The sequence below is a fragment of the Acanthopagrus latus genome, chromosome 13 (assembly GCF_904848185.1).
Source record: "Acanthopagrus latus isolate v.2019 chromosome 13, fAcaLat1.1, whole genome shotgun sequence".
Taxonomy (NCBI): Eukaryota; Metazoa; Chordata; class Actinopteri; order Spariformes; family Sparidae; genus Acanthopagrus; species Acanthopagrus latus.
Genome location: NC_051051.1, coordinates 14497719 through 14524403, shown reverse-complemented (window position 1 = coordinate 14524403; position 26685 = coordinate 14497719). Strand labels below are relative to the sequence as shown.

Below are 26685 nucleotides of genomic sequence, written 5' to 3'. Positions count from 1 at the left end.
CCGTAATCAACACACCCACTTGCTTTCGCGGCCATCTAAGCGACTGATTACTGAAACATGAAATCTGCTTTCATTTAGCTAATATTCAACTCTGTGTGCACTGGACAAAAAAGATGAAAAAGAAATGACAGTGGGTTGAGAGCAGAAGTAAATCTGTCACTTTTTTCCCCCTCGTCTCATAAAAAAAATTACCCTTCGGAGCAATCTCACCACTTGAGAGTTAACGTGCGAGTGTTGGAGACACAGAAAAATGTAATTAATATTGTGGAGCCATGACACTATAAAAAGACAAAAGCTGCATCTCACAGGAAAGTCCCCTGTCTTTATGAGAGAGAATATGTATGCCCTCGGCCTGTCAGCTTTTTAACTGCAGGGTCTAGACACAGACAACATCAAAATATAGGACTCTTGTGAAAAGGAGGAAACAACCAATAACCATATGGCCACAATGATGAGATGAAGTAATAGGAAGTTCTTTGCTCTTTCTTCCTGTCCATTTCTTTTTTAAAAACCCTCCTTGCCCTTCCTTTTATTCCCATTAGGGGATCTTTGATAGCAGGCTGAGTTACGGCTGTTTCATCTCTGAAAGATCCACCACCACCCTTTCCTACACTGTCTGTCTGGGCTGCACCTGGGGGCCTACTAGCAGGTGTTAGCAGCACATGACGTCTTTTATAGCCTCTGGTTAAACAGCCACATTTGTGCAAAGAGAAAAGGTGAGCTTACGACAGCCCAAAGACTCCAGTTAAAGCTTTGTATACGCATTTCTTTGTACATACAGCCTGTTTAAAACGAACATAGGTTTCTGGAGTTTTACAACAACGACAAAGCCAAAAATGGAGGGCGCTGAGTCCATCTGGGCTCTGGTTTTCAAGTTGAAAATGACCGTCGTCTCCGCAAGCAGCCCTGTAAAAAGCCACCTATTAGAGGAACAGGGCCACAAGGTCAGTGGGTACCTCTTGTGCAAACTTTGGAGAGTATGTACATCTAAGCATGTTATAGTATATTGGACATCCCTTGCATCCCTCTTGGGTGCATTGTATTAAACGTAGGAGTATGAGGGAGGACGCAGCTATGCAGGTGGGTGGTCGCCCTCGGCTTTACTGCGCTTCATGAGAATACGGTGGGAAGACTCCTAGTGACTGGCTGACCTGCTGTAATGTATACACAGACTGAAGTCTCCACATGTGTTGGCTTGCCTGTTTAGACATCCTAATTAATACTGCAAATGTGCAAAACAACAGTTCTGGCTCACATGTTGGAGACGAGGCTTGGCCAGGACTTACACTCCTGTGTTAATGCGGGGGGGAAGGGCAGGGCGGGGGCTTGTGAGTTTCACAATGTCTTTAATGTGCAATTTCAAACAGCATGGGATCATAAATCATCTGGGCCCTGCTTTTTAAAAAAACACCTGCCTTGCGACTGTCAAGGCTCTAATGGCAGTGGTTACTATATAAATCACTTTGAGCTGTAATTTTCAATATCTGAGAAATGATTACACTGAGCATCTGTCAGTGAATGCTATTTTAATGACCGCTGCTGCACTAAAGACCCCAGTGTAACCGTTTCGCCATCTTGGTCGACGCCGTTAAAGCATCTCCTGAGTGATGTGGCGGCTCCTCGCTCTGTCATACTGCATTTTCATCACAGCTCTTAAGAATAACCAGGGGTCCACTGACCCCAGCTTCCAACACACACTTTTTTCTTTCCTTGCCTTTGTTTCCCTTCATTGTTTTAATCACAAACAGAGATGGAGAAGGCCCAGTCTCACCAGCAGCCTACATAACATTCACTAGCCAAAAAGCTAGGCCAATGTAGGTCACCACTTCCAAGACGCACTCATCAAAAACAAATATGACACGGAATATGACCTCAAATCAAAAGGCTGCCACACCATTTAGGCAATATGTTCCAAGAGCTTGACAAACTGAAGTCAACACAAGCAGGACCCAACACAACATGCACATGCCAGAGACCAAGGTCAAAGCAGATCATCACTGTCAAAACGCAGTCTTTCAAAAGTGACATGAAATCTGACATAAATCATTTCAACAGCATAAATCGTTCCAACCTCACAGCAGTCCCAAGTCAACACATTACTGACAAGAATAAGAGTCTGAAGCCAAGCTAGCTGCTTTGTGAGACTCTCCCTCGCTACAGAGCTACACGGTATAAAAGGCATGCACGTCTAATATTTGCCATAATTACCACCTTGGTTTAGAATTGTTTTGAACTACACACTTTTTTCTCGACTCAAATGCCACAGACAATGCCAGCGCCAATGTCCACAGACTGACAGACCTAACAACACCCAGCAAGATTCTCAAAATGGCTTCTATGAAAGTTCGAGCTACAAGAGATGTCTCCAGGACCACATTTTGCAGTAATGAAACACCACACTGACTCACAAAATGAAAACAAAATTACAAACTGATGCTGTTGCGGCTGGTAAAAATAATAGTTAAGACCAAAAAAAACAAAGTGGTGGACCTTCTCTCAGATATACAGACATTGTCATCCACAGAGCCATGCAGCTGGCTTTGTTAAAAAGACAGCAAGAGCTGAAACTGGCGGAAAAAACTGCTACAATTGCATTCATTTTTTTGCCCCCAACAATAAGATGAGATGCTGTCAGCTGATTGGGCCATTCCCTTCATCCTACAGCATCCTCCAGTCTGCCATGAAGCACAGATGCTTCTTGTTATCTTTTTTAACAAAGTATGGACAAAGACTGCCCAAATAAGCTGTACAACAGCAGGACTCCAAGATGAAGAGCTGCTTGTGCAACCAACCTGTCAATGTCGAAGAGACTCCTTGACTTCTTCAAAGCTTTTATAAACATACCGTTTCTGCCATTGTCCTTGAGTGATCTGGCTAAAAACCTCAAAAGACAAGTAAACGTCCTGTCCAGTCCCTGGGTGTCTTTGTAGTTGAGCTAAATAATGGGTGATTTGGGGGGATTTTATTTAAGCTCGCCAGCTCCCAAATTAATCACCTCCTTCATCTCTTCTATGAAGAATATGGTGACTATGCAACTGAACCCGTCCCAAACGTGCATATTGCACTGCTTCAATGACACAATTTATTCTATAATGCCAGACAATCTGCAGTCTTTTATAGAACCCACAAGAACATCCAACAATTCTAATTGTATACTATACTTGATACTCATTTAAATCTGGACAGCACTGCAGGAGATTAGAAGTGCGCTAGAATTATGAAGATATTGAATTTCAGGTAAAGCTGAACTATGTAACTTGTTTTGTCAATACTGTCATGAAATGAATCTGTACTTTAGGACAGATTTTGTTGAAACAAAAAAGATGACACACTTAAAGGTTATCCTCCTTGATGAAATTTCATTCATCCACTCTGTATAATATGGCATGGTAACAGAAATGTCCGGACAGTCGTCAGTTTTGACCATTACTATCATCATTGTTTTTACCTCATACAATTGTTCAGTATATTATTCCATTTTATTTTTGTGCAATTTAGACTGTCTGAGTTTACTTCTTCTTCTGTTTCCTTCCATTGTTTTAATCAAGAGCAGACCCTACATAGTATTCGCGAGCCAAAAACCCAGGCCAAAGAAGATCATCACTTCAAAATGCAGTCTTTGAAAAGTGACATACTATCTGGCCATAAATCAAAAAAATTTGACACTATTGAGTATTTATGCTCCAACCTTATGGCTTTCTCATGTCAGTACATAACAATACTAACGAGACTAAGAGTCTGAAGACATGCTAGCTGCTTTATGAGACTTTGCTTTGGTAGTGGTACACTGAGCTAAATGTTACAAAAGACATGCTTGTGATGAAATTGAATAGATGCTTAATGCTAAGCCTGTATGGTATTTGCTATAACTACCATCTTGGTTTAGCATATTTAGCATTAAACACAAAGCACAGCTCTAGGTGATGGGAATATTGTTAGTTTTCCAGGTATTTGGACATAAACCAGAAGTTATTTTGTCCGCATTGTCATGAAATGAATCTGAAGTCAAACAATATAAGACCACACATTTAAAGGGCATCATCTTTGATGAAATCACATTAATCTACTCTGTACTATATTGGTTTGGCAACAGAAATGTCAGGACAGACATTCAGTTTTAATTGTTATTGTTATTAAATTCTTATTATCAGATAACATAACAGATATTATTATTATCTTATTCTATTGTGGGGTATTTTATTACTTTTTTTTATTCAACAATGTAAAGCACATAACTTTGCTTTGAAAAGTGTTGTTTAAATTAGGTTTTATAATTTATCTATAAATAAACAGAGTGAGTAGCTAAGCATTTAATTTGGGTGAGCTGACCCTTTAATTTCATTACCTTAAGTAGAACATGTAAAAGACAGCAGGATTGCAACAGGATGTTTAACCTGCCCTCTAGGCTCCCAGTGTTTTCCATGTCTTTGCATTGCAGGACATGGTAGTTTAGGTGCAGCTCGCCCTTTCCTCCTGTGCACATGGTCCATGTTAAGAGACATGAAACTGCTGAAGCCCCGGAACAATAACCCCTTTTCTTGGAGCCCACAGGTTGCTTTCGTCTTAAGCTGGCCTCCCTCCCCTGGCATTAACATTCACAACCTCAAGCAGCAGTTTATTTTGTATTTGAACCAAGCAGCGATGTGTAAATCCCACTTACAACGATTTTTCCATTAACCAGTGATAAAGAAAATAAAATTAAAAAAAAAAAAAAAACTGATTTGCCTCAATACTTTGGGTGAGCGACTATTTGAAGCACTGCTTGCTTTTTAATGGCTGGGTTCTGGTCTCAATCAGACACTGGACATCTGGATCGTATCTGCCCGGTTCTCCCCCATGCAATCAGAAACACTGGGATTGGGCTCTCCACAGGACTAAATGTGGGCGCAACGTGTTGTTAGAGTCCACTGATTTCAGAGAACGTCTCAGACAGGAAGGAGGAGGATGTTGCGATCCCAGAGAGGCCAAATAACACAGATTGCCAAACAGCCCGGTCGTACTCCACACCTTACTTCAAACATTGTTACAGGGACAGTTTCAAATTCTGGCCTGTGCCAAAGTGCCGGAGGGTTACACAGTTCAGATCAACACAAGCCTTAGCTGGTTTTCCTCTAGCAAAATATCAGAAATGTGTGAAATAAGGCAGCCATTACTGTACCCTGCAGTTGTAAAGGAATAAACTGATACTAGCCAAACTTACGGGGTGAAAAATATAAACAGTCTTCACACCACACTGAAGAACGCTTCAACTAAACCCAGAGCTCTAGGGATTTCATGCTGGATAGTAACAAGGGTGAATATTTCTGCGACCAAAATCTGGATCTATGCCTACCTTAGTCAGTCGAACAAGATTTGGATGCTCAGTATAGAGACTCAACTATGAATGTTTGGGGTTTTTTTTTTCTCCCATCAGCCTACACGAGTGTGTTTTATGTGCGGCTCCAGACTCACCTTTTAATGCCTTTCTTTATCATAAGTTCCACTTCCACACAGTCAGAGACAGTTAAAGTATGCACCCCGCACATAGTCCTAGAGAACATTTTGAAATCACAATTTTTTGGGGGGACCCACTGAATTTCCTTTGGACCCACTCAAGTGATCACCTGTGGGTCCCAAGGACTCACTACGTGGTAAACCTGTCAACTTTACTAGCGTGCCACAGAAGGCGGATGTAATGCTTTTCTCTTCACGGGTGCAGGGAGTCATCTAAACAGAGCTCAAAGACTCCTCACATCTCAAAAGTGAGGTCAGAACGATAACCATTTAACAGGGGCCTACAGTCCAACATGCAACTAAAACAACATAAGGTTCCTAAGCGCACGCCATTATACTTGACCGACTGCCTGGTAATCCCACCACTCTCTGAGGAACTGATCCCATGCCACCTCACTTATCACCACTGGCTGCCTCTTTCCGACACTTTAATCACCCCTTTTTTGTTCACTTTCAGAGCTCGCCTGGTTGCTTTCCGTCTACCCACACATCATTTTGCCGTGTGCCTGCAGCCCAATGGGACCTCGGAGGTCATAAACATGTGGAGGGAGGGGTGGACGTCTGCTGGGGAGTTTGGCCTCACTCAGGGACACCTAAGGGCGACGCTTGATAGTTGCGTGTGCTCAACAGCGACACATCCTGCGACAAGTTTATTTTTTGCTGCTGGACGCTGGTATAAATATCCTGCGTGGTGGGACTGGAAATGGGTAAAGTTGCTCCCAGTGAGCCCGTCCAGCTGTTGTCATGAGACAATCACCCACACAAACAGATGGCCGCTCAATCATTGTAGCGTCTGATAAACTCACACACTTTCTCCCAGCTTATTGATGACACATGGGTGTGAAAGTGTCAGGCTTATCAACACAACATTCCCATGTGCCTCTACCAGGAAAATTAAGTCCCTTGTGTTTGACTGAGTGCAACATGAAGACACAGAAGTTGGTGACCCCTATAGGATTACACTCATGGTTGGCAAATGTTACTGAAATGTCAGAATAGAACCCAAAGAATAGTGGGCCTGTTTGCAGTCCTGTTAAAGTGACCCGATTTGACGTCACCATGTGGCCTGCATCTCTTCTCCGAGCAATTTAAATAATTCACCATAATGAGTCTCCTTCAAGTTTCAACCACCCCGAAATCGCTTCTTTACAGCCGCCTGACAAACACAGCAATCTCTCAAAACACATTTCACACAAACAAGGCCCACGGGTGCATCCGAAAAAGCCCATATTTGTTCGGATTACCACCAATAAACACTCCAGAAAAATCTTTTGATAAATATCTTTTTAAAATAAAACAGACATGGACTGAAAAATTCTGCTGTGAATGTACAGAAAAGCAGAAATGTTAGCTTGATGCGCAGTTTGTGTGTTACGGGTGCAAGCACGACTCTGGACTTTCATCCTCTCGTGGCTTTGAACCAACCCAGACTATTCACTCTAGCACACCTTCACCCACATCCAGGGCTATTAGTAACACTGCTGATTATAGCATCCTCATCATCACTCCCCCCCCTGTACTCATTGAAGGAGGGCTTGCATGTGCGGAACGTCAATATCAAGTACGAAGCATACCTCAGCAAGTGTCAATTATCGCATCGCAGTGGTGTTTTTTTGTTTTTTTATTATGACTTGATGCGTAGCTACAGGACCATAACATATACAAATAATAATTTCATTACATTGGCCCTTGCTGTAATTACAGTGTCTGCACAGTGCCTGACATACACAAACAGCTCTGACAAAGCCCCAGGTGAAGTTAGATTCTCAAACTTATCATTTGCTTCCTTCTATGTCAACATAGTATTTTCAATCATGAATAGCTCTTGATTCAAAATTTCAACAATTATATAACGCCGTGAAGATAGGAAGCAAAGTGGTTACAGCCCTGAGGTGTGATAGAGACGCTGGCACTAAATGGGCACTGCGATTTACAGGCTCAGCAGGGCTTCATCTTGGATTCTTTGAACACTTGAGTAAATTGAAAGAAACGGGAACTTGTTACTATGGGCAAAACAAATCAGCTTAAGAAGAAAGCGCCCTCTGCCCAAGCTAAGCTGTGGTCGTGGTGGAAATGGGGGGCAGATGTGCATTTTTTTGCACAACCCACTATACATACTGAGATTCATCAGCAATGCAACAGGCCCATTCTGATTGTTTAATACATCTATCTGCATTTAGTCTTCGAAGTTAGACAACACCACCGAGACAATGCAATAAATAAGAATGCACTTTTTTTGGCTCTTGCTACGCACTGAAAATCTTTGGGTGATATACCAGCGTTTCTCAGATTATGGATGCAGGTATCTCTGGTGGCAGTGACTTTAAAGACGTCAGAATTGTTTGCGCTTAAACAAGTACTACTAAGAAGATTTTCCATTAATTCCGACTGCCCCTGCGAACATAAGATGGCATAGTAAACTTTTCTTCTGTAAACAGCTTCTTTGCTCAGGAGACTCCTCAATTCATCCTCAGCACTCCGCCTTAGATTTAATTTTATGACTTCTCTGACGCAGGTAAGTTGAACTCTGTCTTACTGACAGGCATCAAGAATGACTATAATAATTGTACACAAATTGCCGATCTTCTCACTGATGGTCTTGTTACATAGAGGGATCAGGATTAAATTAGGACTGTTTCATAAGCAGTTAAAAGTTCCTTGCAGTACGCTCAAAAACAGAAGTAATACCACGGCCCTGGATCAAATTAAATTAATGGTTGAAGGTTCTGGGTGAGAAAGCAGTTTCCAAAATAATGTATTTGGAAACTTTTAGGGCCAGACATTTATTTTTAGCCCTGGAAGAAATGGGGTGAGTGCAGTGAGTTCACACAAGAGCACCGTGATATTCTATTCAAATCCAATCTAAATGCCCTCGCAATGTATCTGTTTTCGCTTACACAGAATACTGCAGCTACCACCAGCTAATGGAAGACAGGATACAGAGTGAGATGCAGCTGACGGGTGTGAGGAGGACAAATAAAAATAATCCCTCTTGAGTTCTGCTTTCCAAAAGGATGCATATATATATAGCCTCAAAGAGAATCAGAGTATAACAAGGCTGGCAATTTATTTACTACAATATCGCAGGAGTTATCCGATGTGGCGCATACTAACGTGTATTTAACTTGGTAGAAATAAAAGAACAGTTAAATTAGTACGCAGTGATTAAAAAAATGTATACATTCAAGGTATTGTAGGTTTTGCCATACTTTCTTGTGTAAGAAATTTAAACACTTGTATTTTGACTGTTGCAGGAAATGAGCACCAGCTGAGATGTCTGATTAATGTCCCTTTCCTCAAGAGTTATTCTTCACCAGAGATTATTTAAACTGGTTCAATGATTCTACATTATGTTTCTAGCATTACCTTTTTCTGAGTACAATGGTGTATTTTCAACAAATACAACTACGTAACAGGTAGCAGTTTACAAAATAGCTGAAGTGAAAAAAAAAGCCAGTTGCGCAGACGATGGAATTGAATGGGTTAAGAATGTGCAAGCAGAGTCCAAAAGGAAAAATCAGAGAAAAAGAAAAACATTAATTTTATAATTACTAATGGAAATTCTTTTAAAGACAACACTACTGCGCAAACATAAAACTAATTTTAGCATTCCTCAATCAGCAAGTAAAGACTCAGAAGATGTTTTGGGAGGATTTATAAAAGCAAATCAGTATATACTGATTTTGTTTGACAGCGATGAGGGAAAAGTAGAAAAGGGAAACAGACTGCAGATTTATGGATGAAACGCGGAATAAATAAAATCATTTTCACATGGAAAATGTGGCTCGTCTTTTCCTTTGCCACAAAAAATCCCATTGCCATGTTTTCACCATCTATTGTCATGAACCATCACAAATCATTTATTCATTCAAGTTTTGTTTTCTAATGATTTGCAAAATAACTTCACTGTTTGTGCAACTGTTAATAAAAGTAAATATAAAAAGGCGCGGCAGTATTTTTCTTTTACGCAAAATTAACTCTAAAATAACTTTTTTAAATCAGTTTATGACACTGTGTCACATTCACATATTGTTTGAATCTGTGAAAGGGGGCATGCTCAAGCTAAAATCAGGCGTTAAGTCACATTCAGTTGCTCTACAACCTTGCCTCTGTGTATAAAAATAAAACAGCCACTGTTGAAAAAAACGCTGTGTGCGTGTCTCTTAGATCCCCTTACATGGATAAACTGTCAGTTACTCATAATAACCCTGTTTACATGACAGCAATGTGAAGAGGACGTTTTTCTAAAAAAAATAACTCCCTGCGTGACTCATCACATCACATCATATCTAACCAAACATATCACAGGCAGAATTATTCTCCATCACTCAAGGGGTGTCTTTTCCAGAACCACATTTGAGGGATCATTGCAAAACAGTGTGTGTATCAGCCAATGCACCGATATCAGATATCTCTACTTCCTAGTGAGGATTTTTTTGGTTTGTTTCATTCCGCTGATCCATTTTCCAAGTCTGACCTAAACTGTTTTCTCTCCTGCATTTATGACTTGATAAACTGGAGAAAAAACACAGTTTTGCAAGTATAATCTTTCTAAGTCCATCATTTTTTTTCATCTGTGAACACCCGTAAAAACATGTGAAAACGTGTTTGCGAGAATTTACTTCGCCGCCATGTATAAAAAACTAAATGCCTTCTTGTTTGAAACCAAGTGGGGAAAAAAGTTGTTTTCCCCCTGAAAAAGAAAAAAAACAGTTACACTGTTTCACTTACAAAAAAGAATAATTTCTCTCCTGAAAAAAAAAAGGCTTGTGATGGCAAAACCCTTTCTTCAACAGATCTCGAGACATAAACAAAGGAGGGAAAACAACTGGGACCAGACCCAAAAATTGAGTATCAGCCAGGCTCCAGACGCAACATTTAATTTGAATGACTGTTCAATACAAATGGAATAAATATGCACTCGTTTTATTAAATGTTCCGTCTGTTTCCATGTCAAGTACTGAGTCTTACTTACTCTCTCTCCTTTTCAGTGAGTCTGTCAGTGATGGTGTCCTTTATGGAGGAGCGTGAACCCTTGTGAATCACTGGATACCTAAGAGGGACCTGCAGGAAGCACGAGATCATCAGGACCAGGTGCGATGTGTAACCCAGGGCAACTGCCACGCTCCCATCATCCTTTGCTGCAGGACACAGAGTCAAAAAGAGGTTCCAGTAATTACACATTCAATAGAGCTGTGCTGAGCTGACAAGAAAATATTGTATTTGTTAATCAACCAACAGGCTTTAAAGGTGATGACATCAACACATCAAAGCCTGTAAGCGTAATGCTAATTAAATTCAAAAGAGCAGTATCGCCCGAAAGTACGGTAAGTATTTTATCACATCAAGAACTTTTAAGCACACACTCGGCATTCTCTTACATATGAAGATAAATAGAGTTCACATAAACCACTCATGAATCCAAACAGAAATGTCTAAACATCTGACCAAAGATATCTTGGTAACCAAGAATCCACAGGAAGACGAGCAATTGCATTCATGTGGAAGAATGTTTGGAAAGTAATACAAAATGTGGCACAACACACAGCGTACCACAGCAGCAAACATTGGCTACAGTGGGATGACCATTTTTTTTTTTTTTTTTTCAGACATGTGCTTGAGAAGCAAAAGCATCGCATAGAACCATGGAAAACTGGATGCCTTTGTGAACGTTTCTGACGGGGAAAGACACTCGCTTCGAGTACGAGAAATGGTTTCAAGACAACACTTTAAGTGGTTTCACATTCTCTAACAGCAGCAGGACGCTGCTTGAGGCAAAGACTTCAAGTCCCCATGGTTTTTATCTCCACGCTTTGAAATAATAGACTATGGCAATGGTGAGTGGTAGACTCCTTGGCTCACACTGCATGTTTTTTTAACATAACACAGAAAGCCTGCTTTGTGTCATTACGCCTCCTGTAATTTTTAAGTCCATAGCAACAACAGCACCTGGAGTAAACAGCTTCCTGGCCTCTGGTGCTTTTGGATGCTGCTACGCACTAAAAAGGATATTAGGTCAACTGGAGGACATGCATCTATAAACGAGACCTAAGGGTGCAAGTGGAGACTGCTGATATCTTGTCAGGCTGAACTGACAAGGAAAGCTTGAGTTAAATGTAAAGCACTGAAGGGCCTCAGCAGAGTGCCATTCTGTTCCACTTTGACCTCTAGCTGGATTAGGACTCCAACTAACCCTGACCCTGGTCTCTAATGTGGAACATCCTCCCCTGTAGGCCTGTTTAAACTGACTTTGACACAAATCCAGACAGTTCTAGACTTGATCGGGCTTCCTCTCGGGCCAAACCTCACACGGGTAAGAGCAGGGGTCAGCGATGGGGTAAAATGAAGGGGTAAAAAGCATGCTTCTACATCCTGCCTTTAAAAAGTATGTTGTACTGGTCTCCGCGAGATGTCTCCGTGGGTTTGCGGGGTTATGTTAGAGGATGAATATTAATGGCTGCCTGGATTGCATGATACTCGACGTTCGACTACATTTCACAAACCACAAGCCACCAGACCATGAGGGAGGGCATACAGGAAAGGGTAGTTAGCAGTAAATGAATTAGGATGTTTTCTGTTATGCCTTTTATCTTCTGCCACAGCCCATGCTCAGTTGTTTACTCACTGCTAGGTGTCCACCTACGCAGAACTGGGAGGCAGAAGCAGACACAGGCCTCCACCTTATGGGAACAAGTGATTGCTGCAAACACAAATGTGCTGGCTGTCACTAACTGTGCTCTTCACAGTGCTCTTAATAGATGTTAACAGGTGGAGTGCGACAGCGGGGAGCGGAGGAGATTGGGAGCCGTATTTATGAATTATGGCTTCAGAGGTCTGCTGGGTCTCACCAGCTGGGAGGAAGGGCAGCAGGAGAATGTTGAGTGGACAGTAGCCAGTTTGTTCTCAGTATGCACACCGAAGCTAACCATTCATTACTCATTCAATCCGACCCCACCCTCAATTCATCTGAACTATTGAGAGGTCATGAAGTCATCAGGTTTCCCTTGCTGTGACAGCAAATCCCATTTATCACAACACATGCAGCGTGACCCTTACTCTAACCTAGCACACCACCATGATAACAAGGGCTTTGTGGCTCAAACTGCCTGCTGACAAAACCTTTTTATTCAACAATCTGTTGTCTAAAACTGTGTCTTTGATATTAAATGACGTGGTTTCTGTGGCTGCGTGTCACTGGGGCACTAAACCAGAAACAAAAGCATCCTCCATCAACAGCCAACAGGAAATAAGAGAGGCAAAAGAAGAATGCAAACCAACCTATTTCTGTCTGCCATCTCTGCTCAGCCCACAAGTCTGGCCCTAAACTTTTTCCATACTTAGTCGATTCCAAAGGTCTTTTTTTAATCTTTAGATTCCCTTTAATCTCCCTTATTTTAGTGTTGATCAGCCTGGAGACTTTTCAGACTTTTCAATTTTTTGGTAATATCTATTCAGGACACAAAATTAGCACCAGCCAACTGCCAGATGGCTGATAGATTTGTTTCCCCATCATCAGCCAAAAAGCAACGCTAATCCAAGTGTTAGTGGCAGACAACAATTAAACATTCACAAGTCACTTGGCCCATGGATAAAAAAAAAGTACTTTGTATCATTACAACTATTTTCGTGGTGATGAGAAATAAATAAATACAAAAACACACCTACGAAGGTTCGCGAGTGCATGTCTGTCAATTTGAGGAGTTTCTGCCACAGGAGCGTGATGGTGCATAGGAACTGCCACCTCTATCACGCACATTATCTGAGGCAAGACATATTGGTAAGTGTGTATGATGTGATTTTAGCTACTAAGAGTGAGCAAAACTATTGACTTCCTGTTGATAATAGTATTATCAAATGTAAATGTAAATATAGATGTAAATGTAAAATGTAAATGTTGAAAGCACTGTATGCAATAAAATGACATACCAGCAATTACTGCATGTTACTGTGCCAAGACTATTACTCTTTGCACAGTGATGCCAAATTGCCACCTATAGTTGCCAAAGGGATGATATAATAGATACTGCGTCTATGAGATCATCAGCCTTCAAATTGTAAAATGTTTAATTGCTGTGCCACACCAAACCTTTACATGTGACCACACGCATTAAAGCTAAGGCTAAACACTTGTTCAGCATGCCTTACCACCGCTTATCCTGGCACATAATAAATTACCTTGGAAGTCTTCAGAGTTTGGCAGCTTCACTCCGCAGATGACATAATCGGACTGATTAGCCTGTGGAATTGTCGGAGAGGTTTCGTGTTAAATGCGATAATCAGTCAGCAGAAATAGACGCAGACAAGATGAAACCCTGCACAGGATCAAACTCTGGCTTTGCCACTGACGGAGGCACTTGCATTAAATCATTCCATCATTGTATCTTCAAAACAACAAACAAAAAAAAACTTTGGCACGCAACTATCTGCCCTATTTCTGCATTATGAAAGGCTTGTTTTTGTAGCAGACAATTCTTTGCAGTTGCCGGTGCAACACTGCTTTGTACTGCTGTGTGCCACCAGGTTCGACTCACCACATCAATGGGGTAAATGTAGGAAAGCTCGGAGAGGAGCTGGCGACAGCGGAAGGTAAGCTGGGCGTTGGACTTGAGGAACTGCTCTCTGGGGAGACAAAACCATACACAAGGGCTACACAATTAGTATTCGACTGGCTAAAAGAGGCAAAAGCTGCAGTTGATATCGGAGGACTTGAGGAGCCATACGTAAGGCACAGGAGGGACAAGAGAAAGAGCAGAGACGAGTTCGTAGGGCAAAGAGTGTAGCTGGAAGAGATGGGAGGAAGAGGAAATGAGCTGTAGAAATAATCCAGGCTTGTTACGGCTCCACAGGGACCCACTGTAAGGCATACAGGTAATTAAAGTTAGAGAAAATAGAAAGGATTCGTGAGGAGCACAGAGGAGAGCTCACTCATGCAGCATAATGATGTGTGAGGGCAGGTTAATGTTGCTCTAAGGAGAAGATTAGGTCGATCCGCTTTTCTCTACGCCTTGTATGGATGAAAGCTAAGCGACTCGTCGCAGAATCGCCTGCAATCTAAATGTAAAAACATTTTTCCAGTCATCCATCATCGGAAGATCAATGTTAGTTTGCAGGGTCTATCAACCCCGGCCAAATCCATTATCAGAGCAGGCTGGAGGACATTCACAAGTATGACCTATGAAAACTGAAGAGGATTTTCACGGATGTAAAACACATAGCTAAGGATATACCTGAGAGTCATGGTGGACCTATACAAAATATAAGACTCTGCATGTTAGATTAATCTAGTTACTGATAATGTCGACAACCCCTGCATTTCAAAAAGCCCTGCATTTTAAGAGTAAATATTACACAACTCTTACAGGATAAACACAGTTATCCCTGTGACTGCTCATGTGGGAGCAATAAAGATGTTCGGCATCGTATGAACGGTGCGTGTGTGAGTAAGTCTCTCTCTTTGGGTGTCCTCTCTAAAACTTACAACGCTACTTATACGTAATAGCCCATCATTTCATGCAGATGAAAAGGGATTTTGGGGGGGAAATGGTTATTGAATGTGACGCTCCCTCCCATCCACGCTCCTCACTTTTCACTTAAATTTCCTATTTGGCTTTGCCTGTGGTCAGCAGTCTCTTATCATTTCCCTTTGCCAGTGTGCAGCTGCTTTGTACAAGTGTAAGAGGAGACAGATTGGTGTGTGATGATCGTTTGATCTGAAATCAGTCATCTGTCCAGCAGGCTCTGCCTCATCTAATTGGTTAAACTCGTGTTGCGAGGGCTTCAAAAATGCTTCCTAAAACATGCAAACTCATGTTTCCCTACTCAGCCCTTCTTAATGCATGCTCACAAATCAAATTCTTTGTGATAATCTACATTTGTGATCTACAGCACAGTTTACATATAAATGGGCATCTTTTACATTCGAGCCCTTGACAAACACGTCCACACAATGCTGACGAAGCAGCAGATAAATGTCTCTGTATTGTACAGTTTTGAAATCTGGAGTCTGGCTGCGCTGGCTCAATGGAGTTTGGCAGAGCCTATGGCATCATGAGCACATCGACAGCATTTGTGTAATTGCAAAAGTGCAAGGAGGGGAGAGACATAATATTTGCACAGCAGGATTAAGTATTATCAGCAAAATGTACATAGTAGAAAATAGTTTTACATTTTGAGAAACATGCACATTTGCATTCCACTAGAGATTAAAATAAAAGCACTCTCATATCAGTCTACAGCAATTGGCCAGGTAGCTTAGCACAAAGAAAATTTGAATAGATTAAATACACAAGTTAAATGTGACCATGTCAGTTTAAAAGATACTGATAGGAGGATTTTATAACCATTTGACACAGCCAGGCAAGTTGTACCCCTTTTCCAGTATTTGTGCAAAGGTCAGTGTTAAGTATGCTTTTGAGTGCTTTGTGAAACTCTACCCAAAGGGGTTTTGCTGAACAGTCCCAAAATATATGCCAGCATTTGGCCTTTTGGGAATCACATTGTCTCTAACATTTAGAATTCCCTCCAGAAAAATGTGCCTTCTGTCTTATGCTGAAACCAATGAAACATTTCCATCTGAATTCCCGCCAGACATTAAATTTCCACTGGAGTCGACACATATCAAGACAACTTTCACTTGAGATTAAAAGATCACCCTCGCTCTGCCATTTTTCTTTAATGTATTCTGTGGTGTTGGAATTCATTTTTCATAAAGTTTAGAGATAACTCTCTTCTTAGACTTTTTAAACTGTAAATATTTTCAGTATTGTGTCACTGAAGTCTGTTTTATTCTTGATATTATGTTCGTAATGATAATGTATCTGGAGATATCGATAAAAATATTTTTTTTTTCTCAGGTATTCAAGGTCTTTCAATTGTTCTTTTCTGAGGAATCCATAGTCCATTAAGTTTGGCTCGAACATAGGATCGTAAGCACACCATTGGATTATGTGTAGTTTATCTTGTATTCATTCCTAATAATATTCCAAAACGTTTGAGCTTCTATCTTTAAGATAAAAATGTTAAAAGTTCCATAAAAAGAGACATTTCCATGAAAAAACACAAAGACACAGATATTTCCAAGCAATGGATGTTAGACAGATGTGCAAGTGTTGGCGTTAATTTCCTGTTTGCTGGGTCTCTTGGCCTGTACTGGCCTTCCTGGGGCTCTGGTTTACCCTCTGTGACTGCCAGGTACCTCTCAGACAAACAAAGCTGTATCCAGGGTCAGTGCCCGCCACACACATCTCCCCACAGGCCAAGGCAAACACAGGCCAACAGGCTTTTAAGCACAATGCATAAACCCTCCGTCGAGAACACATAAAGAGGTAGTGCCAGCCGCAAAAACATCCCCTTGTTTTTAAAGAGCATGGTGGGAGGCAGAGAGAAGGGTGTAGCCTCATCACAATTCACATCGAGTAACATCATTCAGCGGGCTCAGGGTAATGTCTGGCTGACGAGGATGACTGCATTTAAAAGTGTGTTTTCTGTGAAGAAATAAAGCAATAGCTAATTATAGGTTCACACATACCTCTTGGCAGTGCATTCCTTCTGCAGCTTGGTTAAGGATTCTTTCTCCTCCTTCAGACTATCGTGTTGAGTGGAGAACACTTCCTCTGGCAGACAGAAAGAACAAAAAAAAAAAAAAAGAGTAAATTATCAGGTGTATATTCTCTTCTGCTACATCTGAACAGACAGGTGGGCTTGTGTTTGGTCGGCTGCCATCGACCGTTAAACTTCAGGGAGATCAAACAGCTCTTTTGATCAGGCCAGAAAACCATTTCCTTTTGACACCACATAAAACCAAACAGCGTATGTATTCAAATTACAGGATTTGTCAGACGCTGTAAATACAGAGCAGAGCAAATAAATAAAAATCAGGCAGAGAAGTGACGGTGATGATCCAGCCTGTGGAAGTTGTATAAATGCAATATTGGCAAGCGCAGAATACCACAGAGTAGCATAGAACAGGAAAGAAGCAAAAGTATCATTTAGAATATTACGACCCTATAACCCAATCTGTGTTTATAAAACATCACATACCCAAGTGTCAGGCAAATGCAACAGAGACGTGGCTTACTGTAGGGTTCAACATGACTGTAATTAACAAGAGGTCTGACTATTAAATACATGTCAAAACAAAAAAACTATTTCAGTTCCAAACAGGTCCTTTTTTTGAAGCGATTATTAGATACATTCCAAGTTGAGAATAAGTGGGTAGTAGAGTTTCAACAATATGAGATTTTCACACCTCAGAAATTATCACCAGTATGAAAGCATATGGTATTATACATTTATTAGTATCAGTTACAGTGACCCTTGAAGGAATGGAAAGGAAGGAATGTTGTTTTTTTTGCTTGAATAAACCCTTGATTATAATTTCACAACATATAATGTCCTGACAGACATGAAACCTGATATAAACTTGTAATATATATCTTTTTAATAATGCTAATAGCGTAGACTTCAATACCGCAAATGTGCATGGTACAATAATGTTCAATTTTCACACGATGGTATACCGTGAAACTATTATAACACTGCAATTGTAGTCGGAAAGGCAAAGCAGTGAGTCCTAATAACCAAACCACATGTTTGCAACACATTTTTCTCCTGCATTTTTCCCCGACACTTCGGTATAAACAGAAGTGAGTGTTTGCTTTTTTAGCGTTCTATCATTGTTAAAAGCTGAAGAGGGAAAGGGCACGAGGACAACTGTATGCGTCTTGCGATGATTATTAAAACATTTGGATTTTTGTCCTAATTTAGAGCTTATGGTTCTTAATTCTTGCAAGGTGAGACTGACCATCAGGTGCAGCAGCGAAACGACTGTGGCGAAGAGAGAGCGGAGCCACAAAGCGAAGCGCTTCGTGCCAAAAATCACATACTGAATGCTTCATGCTCAGACTGTTAATATAAACAGCGGTAATGAGGCTTCTCCCCAAGGTGGCTGGCCTCACTCTTTGTGACAAGGGGGAAAGAGCTAGGCCATGTAGGAGGACACTGGTGTCAAGTCACTGCTCTTCCACAGCCAGATGAACTGAGAGGTAAACTCTGTCAAATAATAAGTATACTTATTAGGTGCCTCCACTTAAAATGCCCTGAGGACAATTTAGTATTCAGGCTTTCCTGACAGGGCCTAATGTCCCTCCAGGAAGAGCAGAATGAGGCTGGTGAGGACAAGAACATTAAAGAGTAAATGCACAGATTTTACGTATCAAACTGTGTTTCCATGTGTTGGAGAAAACGACTGCATATGTGAAAAAAAAAAAAAAGCAAAAAAAAAAAAAGCACCGTGGCTCCAGATGGAGTTGTACAAAGGCTGATAAATTGCCTCAAGTGATGTCAGTGTCAGCTTGGGCTGAAGACTATACATGTGAGGAAGAAGTGAGCTTACCACACTTAGTATAAGAAGGCAGCCTGCTCCTTATCAAGACTTAAAAGCTAGTAGCTTGAAGCTAGACTAACCTAACCAACCAAGACTTTTGACCAAACCACCTACAACTGAACTGAAGTGAGAGTAATGTAGGCACCAGGCTATGACAAGAGAGAGACATATGTGGAAAAAAGATGATATCTCTGATTCTGCTGCATCAATTTTGATCGTAGTAATATAACTGATTCTACCTCTGATTTAGTTTATGAATTACTTATGCTGAAAGCAAAAAGCACCAAGTGTTATAAGTAGTGTCATAAATGTCCCAACACTGTAATGCAATTCCTAATTAGCATCTACTAATGCAAACCTAACAGTTCCTGTTGCTTCCAAAATATTTCTGTAGCCTTACTTACAGCTTACAGTAATTTTTAGATATTACAGAGAGCAATTATAAAAAAGAGCTTTTACAATTCTATTGCGTGGAAAACTATGCACTGATGTTTTGCAGAGCTTTGTGAAGTTTCAGCCAGGCTTTCAGGCACTAGCTCTGATGCAGTGCATCACCAACCAAAAGCATCTGTATCAAATGACCTGAGAACCTGAGAAAAGATTCAAAAATTAACTAGTGATGTCTTGCAGATTGCTGGTCTTACTGCACACTGTTAACCATCTTTGTCTACTGACTTTATGTACTGAATTGAAGCATACCACACACGGTTAACTGTCTACGGAAAGTTGCCACACAGTGCACACTGTTAAGGTAATCTCACTTTTGAGTTTGTAACCAGTAGTAAACATTTGTCTGATTGTTAATCATAGGTTTGATTTAATACACTGATCATTGCGAGGAAGCAGAGGATACACAGGCAGGGACATCCAGTTTAGAGAGGTCCAATGCAGACAGATTGAGCTAAGAAAGACCCTGCTCACGGAATTTCACACAACAGCATAGTTGTTCCTCAGATCTAGCACGAGAAAACACGTGTTTTTTATACACTGAGGCAGAAGCAGATTGAGATATAAAGATATACATAATAGTAAGGAAAATACATTCCCTGGTGTTTACAAAATATCTATTTGTAGGTAAGCAATGCCACGTTTATAGAATTGGCTGATTCAAATTTGTAATAGAAAATGAATGGATACAAGAAACAAAGAATTGTATGGGATTGTATCAGACTGTATCGGATTGTATCATATCATACCCAAACCAGATCAAATCACTCCATAAAACAAAGCATTGTCCCTGAATCGTATCATTGCCCATGTATCTAAATACATATCAAAATGTCTTGTAAGTGAGAGATGCACTCCCCTAGTAGGTATGTAATTTCACAGAAAAAATTGCTCCGTGTTTGGTGTGAATAATGCAATAATTTTCACCAGACATTATTATTTCATTGGTAAAAGCTCTAATGGTCTGTGTGCATTGAAATACAGGTTGTGAAACACCAGATAAGAGGAACGAAACAGCACATTGCTTGAGGATTCCCATGCTTTTTCAATTTTGCAAGAAATTCCAATTCCAGTTTTACATATCAATAGGCCACCCTTATGTTTGTCTGCATTCTTCTATCTGAAATGGACAAAAAAAAAAAACCTCTAACACACAAAAGACATTGTGCAAGAGTGCTGAGAAAAATCCAACAAAAACAAAACAAAACAAGTATAACCTTTTTTGGAAATGTGATGGGTCCCACTGAAATGCCAGCAGCTGGCAGAAAAGTGTGTTTTGAGCAATTAAGATTATCACAGTCCACGTGTCATCAGTTGGATCACAGGGCCTGCTTTTTATCACATACTTCCACTCACATCCATGTTACTCAAACTGAAATCATAAGGGTGGAAGAAGAGATACGGCGACAGAGACAGAGTGAGGAGGAAAATAAAGGTACTCAGGACTATCTCAGTAAGAAAGAAAGACAGATAGTATGAGACTGAGATCAGATTGGCCATCCCTCTGTTGTCAGTGATGACATGCAAACACATTGAAATACTGGCTGCTTGGACATGAATTGTACTCTTTGCTTTCATGTAATGCCCAGCTCTGAAGAATCTGCTCCATACATCCTTCTTCTCATCCTTTCATCCCAGGTTCAAGCTGTCCCATTTGCTGGTTAGGGTGCTAAAATTTAATGTGAAAATAAATCAGGGAGTCAGGGAGCTTGGTGAGGTCTGGAACTGTCTCTAATTCATGTAAAAGTGACACTCTGATCTATGTGAGAGTTTCACTCACAGTGACATGAAACATCAATTAACATCAGTTAACACAGAGATGCTCAGAGTGGATTTATCTGATCAGTAGCAACAACACTAGACTGGTTAATCATTCGATAATATTGCTACTCTGTAGACTCACTAGTTACTGTTCTTAAGTGTCACAACTTCAGAGAAAAGATCACTGAAGCTATGGGGTAACTTATCAGAAATTCCCCATAGAGAATCTCAAAAGGCGTGTATAATCTGATAAACTTTAAAGAGTGTCAATGATTTTACACTGTATTAAAAACTAGCATTTAGCTGTTAAATTTCAAGTAGTGACATCATTATCATGGGAGGTTTTATCCATGCAGTAATCAACACAGCTGCTTAGAATGATGAAAATCTAACAGACAACAGAGTCGACAATAAAAAAGTCTGATCAGTATTCGATCGGCTTCTGAAAATTAAATTATAAGTATGAATTGTTGTTTTTAAACCAAGTCTGTGTGTCCTGAAAATAAAATGTTTGGCCGTGACATAGAGACAGAGTGGGATATTGGGGGGGGGGTAACAAAAGCGAGAGAAACGTAGAAAGACATCCTAGTTAGTCATTACACAGAGTGTTGGGCTGCAGTACCTGTCAACTCCTATTCTCTGTCAAGATGGCAGCCCACTGAATGATGTCAATGTGTAAAGCTGAGCTGCTGCTGAAAGAGCCTTAATGATGATAGCTTCAATATGAGGCCTTTTTCTCTAAGGTGACAAATACCTCCGCACACCATACCTTCACAAAAACTGTGTTCCTCACACTTGAGAAACCCAACCACTGACATTTATTGCTCAGGAGCCCTGGCTGCGTTACAGAGCGTGAGAATAACTACCATTACCAAGTACAATAAACGCTGTTCACGGACCTGATTTATGTCGTCTGCTCAAGGTAGAAGGAGGGAAATTAGACAGGAGGAAATTGTGACAAGAGGGTGACCCCAGCAAAACCAAACCCATTAATTCTGGGGGGAGGAAAGAAAGACTTATTCTAAATTCACAGCTGTAAAGAAGGAAAAAAAAAAAAGATTGCGGTCATGCTCATGTGTGCTCTGTTATGGATTGTGCGAAAGACGTGCAGTGGCGTATGCGTGTATGTGCAGGAGAAGAGGAAAACAACAGCTACACTCAAGTCTACATTCCTGCTATGATTTCACTGCTATCACTGTAAATCAGCGGTCATTGAGCAGCTAGTACTTAACCTGTCATCAGCATCATACTGGCTGCTTGTGTTTTTTGTTTTTTTTCCGTCTTGGTGCTTATTATGTTTACACTGTCCAGGGTGATAATAAAGGGAGCGAATACTTACGAACAACGATGAACACAGAATAGACATCCGCAAGTCGCGCAATGATGTTCTAATAGTTACTTTGCAAAAATGCAGACGCCCCACTTTAATCTCATCTTTATCTATGAGCTCACGTGCAGACGCACACCTGCAGAGCCTCGACTGTGTGTTTGGGTTTTCTGGGCAATTTGTTTTGACAGGGGCCCGGTTTCCTGGGAATAACAGGTTGATAAGAGTTATTCGCTAATGGGCCCGACGAGTGTGTGAGAGCTGGGAAGACCACACGGCCAGGTACAGATGAGATTTTTAAGAGTGTGACGACACACGGAGAATAACAGTCCATACGGGATGGCCCCTGGGGATATATTACATAGCAACCTACTCACACATACTGTTAAACTGTCAATAAAACTTCGAAAGAAACCTGTATCTAATAAGGACTGGAATGTGTGAAAATCCAGCAAATTAAACACTCACTTATAATTAAATCAACATTGACTTTATGTGAGAACATAAATCATAACCGGCATGTCACACGAGAAAAACGAACAATCGAATGGGACTAAATCTGCACCTACAAAGTTTGCCAGAGGAACGTTCCAAGATGAAATTCAAGCCACGGAAGATAAAATCACGCGTGTTCCCGTTATGAACGATGAGATCAGATGAAACAAACACGTCGCGGTGCCAATCTAAATACAATCAGACACAAAATCAGCTGCTGTATGAAATACAGTAAACACCTGTCTCCCAGAGTATCCTGTCGGTAATTAATGCAGGGCTTTTTCCGATAGTGAAACAAATGAATATGTGCAGGGTGATTAGAAGAGTTAAACAACAAGTTGGAAATACAGCTCGGCCCGGCAGCATATGGTTTTCAGCTTTTGACTTATGAGTCTGGGAAAGAACAACACGATTTTCAGCACGGCCCTATTCAGCTACAGCATTTCAATTTATCTTAAAATACCTCTTCCCTCTTTTTTACCAGCTGAAGGAATTTTTTTTTTTTTTCTGCCGTTTCTTAATAAGCACTTGTCCAGTCTGGAAAAAAGCCATCAATGAGCTGTAGAGCAGGAGAGCAGCGAGTTCTTTTGGCTGTGGAGGCAGTGGTGACAGGTAAAGAGGGAGAGGATTAACGGCCTTTTCTTTTCCTTTTTTTTTTTTTTTTAAAGATCGCAGCACAAAGGAAACTTCTCCCTGAACCCCTCTTAGTGCTCCCTCTTTTTGTGTGAGCGCGAGTATGCGTGTATGTCTGCATACATGTGCAGACTACATGCTAATCATTTCCAATCCCCATCTCAGGTTTACGGCTGGGTGAGGTGCCCTGCCCTTTGGCCAAACGGCAAGCAGATTCTTACAAACACGGGGGTTCCTACAGAAAGCACCTGGGATTCTTTAGGACGTCCAGTGCTAACGAAAGTGGAAATATCTTATCCAAGCTGCGCAGGAACAGGTTCAATCTCCAACCTACAACAATCACAGTACAGCTGTTGCTCTAAATGAACCTACTTTAGTAGCTGTTTGTTCTCATTTGACTGAACTAAGGTAGTTCTGATGCAATAAAGCCATCTACAGACTACTTGTACGTGTATGTTCTTGCTATTAAAGATGTATGTTAATGAGCAAACACGAGACTAAATATGAAACAAAGGTTGCTGATGTTGAGAAAGGAAAAGAGTTCATGTTCTGCAGCAAAATATACCTAAATTACGATATATGATTTGTGGGTAGATGCTATGAATGAATAAAAAACAGTCAGTATTAAAGGGTAACTACACCTATTTTACACATTCCAGTACATTCAGAGGTGTTGGGGAGTACTACTGCGTATTTGAAACAGTAGTATAAAGCCTTTCCTGGGTTTCAGAGCAAGCTGCATGCAATCTGATACATTTCCTTCCATACAGTCCTTCAGTCCGCTGGTCTACTCCTGTGACACTGTGAGACTCATTATGGGCAGTTTAAAATGATCAAAATGGATACAGCGGAACCTGGGATACCACCTTGTTTATTACACGCATTCTTCCTTTCCTCGACACAAAAGGGCACAGAAGTCAGGCCGAGAAAGGCAGCCGCCCTCGCTCTCTCTCAGAAAAAAAAGGGAATACCACAGCCTTATGTCTCTGTTTTTCTCTGTTCAATATTTGTGTCTTCCTACTGCACGGACCTGCATAGTTTGGGTTTACTTGTGTGTACATCTGTCAAAGGAAGCTTCACCAACACTGCTGTTTATGAGTAACAGGCAGCAGTAAAACCGTCCTCAGCTCTCAGGCATCAGTCGGGAGCAGCAGACTTCACGGGGTTAACTCATTGACACCACTGCACCAACACCGCTGCTTTAGTGGCCTGCAAAAACCACAGGCATGGCTCTGTATACTGTATACGACGTGTGTGTGTTTTGAGTGACTCCAATCCTCTGACTGGTAGCATGACAGAGGTTTCCTGTATGTGACAACGCTGTCTACTGTACCTTTCTGTGCTCAGAGATGAACAGGTAAAACACACAGTCTACCTGCTGTAGTCAGAGGGAAAACTGGAGTTTCCCTTTACAACAAATTACTCTGTAAATCTCGTTGTCAAGTCTTATTTTGAAGAGTATCTTAACAACTGAATTTGTCGTGTGATATGCTGCCGTCAGAATCCAACAGCAGTGTAATTTACTTTTTTTAAAATCCCTTTGGTGAATCTATGGATTCAAAAAGCTAAACTGAAAGGGATTAACTGTCTCACTCTAACTGTAAAATGAAAAATACACCACTTTCAGCCTGTGCTTTCTGTAATAAGAGACTAAACCATGCTCAATCAGCATCATAAAAACATTCTCTATTATTTAATAATCAGCAGCAGCAAAAGAGTCCTATTAATATGAGAGGACTGGTGCTTTTGGTGTTTTTACCATTGTCAGTGTACTGAGTAATTATACAAGATGGACTTGAGTCAAGCAGCACCATTTAGAGATAGCAAAACGAGCTGGAGTACAACTGACTGATCATCTCATGTGATGCTTACGCAACACTAAAAGCCCTATATGTGCCCTATATGTATTTTAACAGCAGTGTGCTCATGTAAGCAGTCATTTGTGAGGCATAAACACTGATCCAGTGTACCGAATACACTAATGTGTACACAGTACTGGCATTGGCAAGTTGCATGTGTGTGAGCAACAGTCATGCTCATTGCACATGATGGCAGGTATTCTGACACTGACTTAAGATTGGAATAGAAGGTGCACTGTTCATCCCCCAAGACAGCAAACTGAAAATTGTAGGCCTCGACTGAACAATGACCAACCAATCATACTATTAGGTGCGTGCAAAAGCTGAACCAAGCAATTGATAAGAATTGATTTCCTATCCTCTATTTCATTGGGGAAATGTTTACAAGAAAATAACACTTAGTAGTGGTATTACCAGCCACATTAGTGCAGGTACAACTTTGGTCTGTACACCTTGTTGTCTTTACCTTTCCTCTGAAGCTGTGTCCTGTCCTTCTGCCGCAGGTCTATCTCCCTGCCGAGCGCCTTCCTCTGCCGCTGCAGTTCACTCCGCAGCACGGCTATGCGCAGCTGCATGCACTCCCGCTCTTTCTTCTGTTCAGAGCAGACAGAGGGAGAAACGATATGGAAAGAAAACAGAAAAAGGAGGACGAAGGAAAATATTTAGCATGTGCTCACTGCAATCTCTAGTGTTTATTTCCCTTCATAAAGACGCCTGAATTCCTACTAGCTTCTTCGAAAACACGCCATGTTTTCACAGGCTGATCCTGGGTTGCACTGATTTAATGCACATCTACTGAGCCGATGCTCAGCGTCAATAGTTCAGATTCCACTTTCAAGAGCTGATGACAAGAGTAACGGGGAACTACTGGACTATTCAAAACATCTCACTGAGCCATGAGATCAGTGCAGCAGGTGAAATGGTTTAGTAATGATGACCCCAAGTCATGGGAATGGCTGGCAGAGAATTAAGTGGTATGGAGTTCTGGCATGCGATCAGCCACTCTGACGAGAGCTGAGGGCCCTGTATTGGTGGTGGTGCAACAACCAGGGCAAGTGGCGCTCCAACGGTTGTTCTCTTTACCTTGACATTTGCTTTGCAATGGTGCACAGGTGAGCCGCAAACATGTGAGAGGTTCATTAACTGATTCAAATCTTGAGACTCTGAGAGAGAATAAATGTCTCAATGCCAACCCCCGTTTCTGGCGCAGTGCGACTCTGCCGCCAGCGTGACGATTAAATCAATGAGAACACACACAATACATGGAGCAAAAGCACACAAATGGT

The 26685-nt window shown here is 41.1% G+C and overlaps 1 protein-coding gene across 1 annotated transcript in view; it reads right to left on the bottom strand.

Moving 5' to 3' along the window:
* The window catches only part of uvrag (UV radiation resistance associated gene), a 92418-nt gene that overhangs the window by 42980 nt on the left and 22753 nt on the right, over positions 1-26685 (bottom strand). The window contains exons 8-12 of the mRNA XM_037119570.1: positions 25866-25992; positions 17021-17105; positions 14025-14112; positions 13669-13729; positions 10469-10634 (exon numbers count right to left, since the gene is read on the bottom strand). Coding sequence (XP_036975465.1) covers positions 10469-10634; positions 13669-13729; positions 14025-14112; positions 17021-17105; positions 25866-25992 — 527 coding nt within the window. The remainder of the gene's footprint in view (positions 1-10468; positions 10635-13668; positions 13730-14024; positions 14113-17020; positions 17106-25865; positions 25993-26685) is intronic.